A 6225-nucleotide genomic window follows, 5' to 3' on the forward strand; every position below is an offset into this window, starting at 1 on the left:
GCGGTGAGAAGGTTCTAACCACAAAGCATACTTCTTTAGATTCATTTCCATTCATTTTGCTTTGTTCCTTGGGGTTGTAGATAACAGCCAGGATCAAGCCATGGTGGACTTTCTCGAGGGACTCGCAGATCATCGATTTCAAAAAGATGTTCCAATAACTGCTCCCCGTCAGGAAATATCAGGAAGTCTTAGCTGCCCCTACAACAGCGATGAGGAAGAGGCAGTTCCTGAGCTGGAGAAAGAAGAAGCAGATATAAGCGTGATGATGTCACAGAGATGGGATAATGATCTCCCAGACCCGTCAGCTCAGTACGGGATTCTGATCTCTCATTACAGAAGTCATTTGTGTCAGTTCTGGGTGTTGGTACTCAGGACAAGCAGAGAAAATAAAATAGTGTGTTATTAATTCTTTTATTCCACTCTTTAACTTCTTGCCTTTATTTTATAGTCCGCTAGAGAAAGAAGCAAATGAAAGCTTGAGTGAAGAGGAGCACGAGTTGTTGGAGGAAGAGATGGACTGGAGTGGAAACCATCTCTTTGCTAATCTGTCTATTCCCCAGCTGGATGGGGCTGCAGACGAGAACAGCGGTGCGTATAAACACCCTCTAAAACCCAAAGAACCTTCACACTGTCATGTAATTAGCATTAGTTTAAAGCTACGCTTTTTGTCTCTCATCCCATTGCAGATTCGTCGTTATCTGACAAAGGATCTCGAGCTCACTCGTCACTGACTGCTAACGATAAGATATTGGGCAGGAACAATCACTTTCAGAGTGAAAGTGTTCACCTAGAGCCCCCGACCTCACCTCAAATCCTTCTGGAGTACAAACATCTTGACCATAGTCAGTCCCTATCACTTGGTAAGGAGGAACCAGATGACAAGAACCTTCCTGATCAAAGTGAACCATTAACAGGGTTCAAAGTGAATAAAGACATCACTTATATCCCACCATTCAAACACCCAATCCCATCAAATATGCCCCTGGTTGGTGCTGACAGAATGGGCGGTTACTCGCATTACACAGATGAGATCAAAGCTGGAGGCGTTAACCAGACAGACCCGGAGTGTTTAAGCTTTGGAACCGCAAAGCACTCCCAGAGCTCCAAAAAGTATAATAGCATCAAAAATGCTGAGAAGAACCACATTTCCATCTTGAAGAATCACAGCATTTCTTTGTGCTATTCTGAGCTTAAAACCGAGCTGGAGAAAAGTGTAAAAGACTCCAGAACCTCCTCTGTGCTAAGTCATCTCGAGGCTCCGAGCCTAGTGAAAGATCTTGAGTGTCTGGTACCTCAAGAGGGTAAAATGGAGCAGAACAGTGAGGAAGGTGATGTCGGGGAGCTTAAGATAAGATATGAAGACTACCAAGAAAACAAAACAGAAAGAAAAATCGTGGCCCAGCAGGAGGCACACTACAAATTCTTCCCAAGTGTCATTCTCTCAAACTGTCTCTCAAGGCCTCTGAAGAAGCAGGTCAGAAGTAAGATGATGGATGGTGGTTGTAGCTTGGATCATTTGGAACAAAAAAGGTCAAGAATGAAGTTAAACAAGAAGAGGAACAGTACAGCAAGTCAAAAGAGTCTGACCGAATGTTCACAAACCTCCCAAAATGAGGTGGCTACAGGTTTGACCTTCATCACACCAGTCCAGCCAAGCAAGGAAATGGAGGAGAAAACTGTGATGGAAACCTCTGAACTCACAAAATCTGATGCTGTTGGTCAAGTTACGGTTGAAGGTTCTGTCAAGAAAAGTCTGCCCGATCTTCCTGACAAAATAACTTGCACTGAAGTGTCTAGTTTACCAGGCAGCAAGTATACCCTTCGTACCAAGCGTAAAATGGTCAGTTATGACAGTGAAGATGATCACTTGAGTCCTTCTTCTTTTAAACAAACCTTGGCACATCAAGACAGCCTTAAAGACAACTATTTTCTTACCAGTAGTCGAAAGAAGAGGAAGTTGTCTAAAAAAGAGCCACCAGTCATCATCAAATACATTATAATCAACAGGTTTAAAGGCCAGAAAAACATGTTGGTAAAGATGGCAAGGGTCAAAGGAGATGAGTCACAAGTGGTACTGACACCACAGAAGCTTGAGCATTATGGGAAACTTGCCCCTATGAAAGACTTCTGGCCGAAGGTTCCCGAGTCGACGGCGGTCAGATATCCTGTTCCTGAACCGAAGGTAAAGAAACAGCCCAAACGTAAGGCCAAGGTCACACCTCAGTCAGGGAAACTCTGCCACTTTCAAAGAACAAGTGTCGTAAAAGGACGCAGGACTAAAAAAGTGAAAACGTCGTCTTTAACAAAACTGCCTGCTCCTAGGCCTTGTTATAATGATCTCACCGACGACTTCTGCAAAGAGTATTCTGACGTGCTGATGGATCTGGGTTACCTCTCAGAGAGAGCATCCAGTCCTACTGAGTCAACCCCACCTCGATGCTGGTCTCCAACTGACCCTCTGTTAGACTCCGAGTCTAATGCTGGGTTGATAAACCCTCATAGTGATCCTTGTCTTAGCTTGTCATATAAGGGATCATCCAGGAACCGTTGTGGTAGTAAAGGCAGGGGAGCTAAACCAAGAAAGCTTTCTGGTGCCAGCCCAAAACAAAAAGCTAAGACTCCTGTCAAGCCATCTGTCAGTGAAACGTCAGTAACTGGGGAAACATCAAAAAAGAGCCGTCGAACTTCAAGAAAGCCAAAAAAAGACGTTCATCTTCGGGAAGAAACTGGAAATAATAAATCTGCTCCTCAGAAAACCAGGAGGTCTTTTAAGAAGAACCAGGCAGAGAGATCGGAAAGGTCTTCTGTGGTTGCAGGACCTCTGAATAGTTCACAGTCTTTGTATCCAGCTGATGACCATCAACGGACACAAACACTATCTGATGCTTCGTCTCCCTCCTCCCAGCATCCAGGTTCTTGCCAAAAAAGTCTTCATTTCAGTAGTGATTCTCCTGCACTCCCGTTTAACACTGAACCAAAATCCGAGTCGATCCAAACGAATGCTGGAGACGAACTGGTCAGCAGTGTTTCTGCTTCAGTACCACTATGTTCTCGGTCTCCTCAAAGGCTTGCTGAGAAGACCACTGCATTACCATGCTCAGTCATAACACACAGTAATGCCAACTCCAGTTCACTCCCTGCCAGTGAAGATCGAGCTTATGGTGGAAAACAAACTTCTAAAGATGTTCATTACTCGCAGCCAAACCCAAAGATGCCACCCAAACCCAGGAGACGTCAATCCAAAAAGAATGTAGAAAACGCTTCTGTTCAAACCCGTGATCTCACGACACCCTCGAATGTTTTAATGCCTGCACCGCAAAAAGATCTTACCGAAGTAAAGTTAATGCCAAAGAACGGAGAGACACCAGCTCATCTGGAGATGCCTTCTGGCATCGCAGTTTTGAAGGCACTGCTCCAGAAAAGGCAGGGGCAGTGCTCTCAGGTAGATAACGTATTAAACATGGCTTCTAACACTAAAAAAACGTCTGAAGTTGCAAAACCTAGAAAGGCATCTTCAGCAACATCAAGAAAGCCCAGAATCCAGAGACATTTGGTGCCAAAGGAGTCAAAGCCAAGAGGGAGAAAAGAAAAGAGCGGCAGAACGAAAGACTCCGTTCGGTCGGAACCTACAATGTCGGATGGGAGCCCTGTGTTCTTGTCTGATCCTGGTTTTGACAGCTCTTACTCCATTGAAGATAGTTTATCTCCTGAGGTTCCTCACAATTACAGTTTTGACATCAACGCTGTCGGCCAGGCCGACTTTTCTAGCCTGTATTCTGGAAACCAGTTTGTTTTAACGGACAAGAATTTGCCTCAGAAATTCCTCAGTGATAATAAACACGACCCGGTGTCTTCTATGGGTTTGGGTAATGGGCAGGAGAAGGTCCTAGACATTGAGGAGAACTGCTTACGTGAATCGGAGAGGCCAGGAAGCCCCGAGCTCTTCAATAGATCCTCTTTGATGGAGCAAGAAGAGTTCTCAAATGAGTTCTGTCTGTCTCTGCTGGACTCTGAGAAGGTGTTGAGAAACAGAAACTGGGGCATTTCATTGGCTAAAATACATGGCAGCCACTTTCAAGACTTTCACTGTGAGAAAAGTGACCTGTTATTACATCCTGACCACTTCTTACCCCTGACATCTGTCTCTTTTGCTGATAACGGCGTGTCGCCTACAGGGGATCTGCTGGACGGTAGTGAGCTTTTTACATCTACAACTCCCAGTAGTTCACCACGGTCTATCGGCTCTGTGTCACAAATAAGGAGCAGCAGTCAAAAGAGTGTAGGAGTTCATATCCTCAAGCCCCTAATGTCCCCTCCTAGTCGTGAGGAGATTCTCGCTACCCTGCTGGAGCTGGATCTTTCAGAGGCTTCCTATCAAGAACCTTTTTGCAGTGACCCCTCTGACCTGCCTTTGAGACCGAGGTAAGTTAGCCAGTATGGTGTTTGTTCAGTGTTGGATAAAGTTCCAAAGCTTGTGAAAACAAATGATCATGTTGTTGTATTAAAACTCTTTTTCCCACACAGAGAGATTGCTGGACACAAACTAATTCTGGAAACAAGGTTAGCAAAAGATCTGACTGAATTTGTTGGTGGTTTATCACAAGAAGGTCTGCAATTCTGGAAAACCGCATTCTTTGCCATGACACGTCCAGGGTCTTCACCTTCTTGTGGCAATGACTCCTCAAGCACGGCCAAAGACAAGAAGGAACGGGGCAGTCCGTCTCCTGCTAGCGGTCAGGTGGTGATTTTACTGCCTTGCAAAAGTGCTCCAAGCCGGGAACGTGTACAACTGTGGTTACAAGCTAAGAGACGATTCGAGTGCCTTCAGAGAGATCGGAAAAGGAGACTCGACGCGTCAAACGTGATGCCAATCCAGGACAAGAATAAATCACCACACCACAATGAGTTAGGAAGCATTTTGTCTCTGTCCCAGAAGCAGGACGAGGCAGTTTCAGCCCTGCAGACCGTCAGGAAGACGGGATTAACTTTGCCTCTGAGTTTATCTCCAGTAGAGACAAGTGCCTCTAGCAACAGTCCAAAGGAGGTTAAATGTGCCATGGAGGCTGAAACCAGATGCCAAGAGGAGAGAGAAGTAAATTCCCTTAAACAGACCCCATCCCCAGACCCTTCTTTTCTGCCACCATGGCAACCAACGTCCAACAAACCGAACCCGAACGATAAGAAGCAGGAATTAGGAGATGGATTAACGTCCCCTAAACTAGGCATCGATCCTTTCTCACCAGAAAGCATTAAACCAAAGCAGTTCCTCAGTCCATCAACATGTCCTATAAAGGAGCAGGATGGGGAGATTTCCGGTACCTCCCTCCTCCACAGCACCCCCATTGTCTGCAAGATGAGAAGCAGTGGAGCCTGTGAGCTTGCAGACTGCAGTCCTGTCTCAGGTCTGAACACTTGGAGATGGTTTATAATAAATTGTTGCACCAATATTTCCAAGAACATCTGCTAATTTAACAAACTTCCTGATTATTTAATTACATCAAATCACATTTTGCAGACCTGGAGCCCAAATCTCGGAGAATCCAGCAAAGACGAAACGGCAACAAAAGTGCATTGTGTAGAGTTCTGCTCACTACACAACTGAAGGTAGGGTCACAAGTCCTCTTACACCGACCGGGAATATGGCGCATGTTACCGACTCTCCATTAGGAATTAATCTTAGTCGTGAAACTTTTCTTCGTAGAATCATTTTGCGGGTCTGAACGTACCCAAAGGGGAGAACTCTCAGATCGAGGGTCCGTCGCTATGCAACTCGTACGGGTTCAAAGTCGGTATGCAGAACCTGCAGGAAGCTAAAGCGCTGCACGAGGTCAGTTCCCCGCTGAGAAGCTTTACCTGTTAATGGGGTTTTGGGGTTTAATGTACATTAGGACAGGATTAGTGTTAACACATCGCTTTACTAAGTAATGGATAAAGAAGGTCTTTATGATCTGCCTCAGGTGCAGCACCTAACAGTGATGGGTTTGGAACTGCACGCTCGGACACGCCGAGATTTGAAACCTGACCCCGAGTTCGACCCCATCTGTGCCTTATTTTACTGCCTCAGTTCTGACACGCCGCTTCCCGAATCAGAGAAGAAACAGATAAGCGGCGCTGTGGTCATCGATAAAGACTGTCGCTGCTCAGGACAAGGTGAGATGTCCTCTGTTCACTCTATTGGTCTAATATGGATGAGGATGGATTGACTGACCGACTCGATGTGAATGT

The 6225-nt window shown here is 45.6% G+C and overlaps 1 protein-coding gene across 3 annotated transcripts in view; it reads left to right on the forward strand.

The window, feature by feature from the left end:
- The window catches only part of rev3l (REV3 like, DNA directed polymerase zeta catalytic subunit), a 46540-nt gene that overhangs the window by 7980 nt on the left and 32335 nt on the right, over positions 1–6225 (forward strand). For all 3 annotated transcript variants that reach the window (XR_007143802.1, XM_047818183.1, XM_027175136.2), the window contains exons 11-17: positions 81–309; positions 449–588; positions 687–4422; positions 4525–5402; positions 5516–5604; positions 5702–5827; positions 5958–6150. Coding sequence is in view for 2 of the 3 variants with exons in the window: in XM_047818183.1 (XP_047674139.1) it covers positions 81–309; positions 449–588; positions 687–4422; positions 4525–5402; positions 5516–5604; positions 5702–5827; positions 5958–6150 (5391 nt within the window). In the remaining variant the exon portion in view is untranslated. The remainder of the gene's footprint in view (positions 1–80; positions 310–448; positions 589–686; positions 4423–4524; positions 5403–5515; positions 5605–5701; positions 5828–5957; positions 6151–6225) is intronic.

This window comes from Tachysurus fulvidraco, chromosome 9, assembly GCF_022655615.1.
Source record: "Tachysurus fulvidraco isolate hzauxx_2018 chromosome 9, HZAU_PFXX_2.0, whole genome shotgun sequence".
Taxonomy (NCBI): domain Eukaryota; kingdom Metazoa; phylum Chordata; class Actinopteri; order Siluriformes; family Bagridae; genus Tachysurus; species Tachysurus fulvidraco.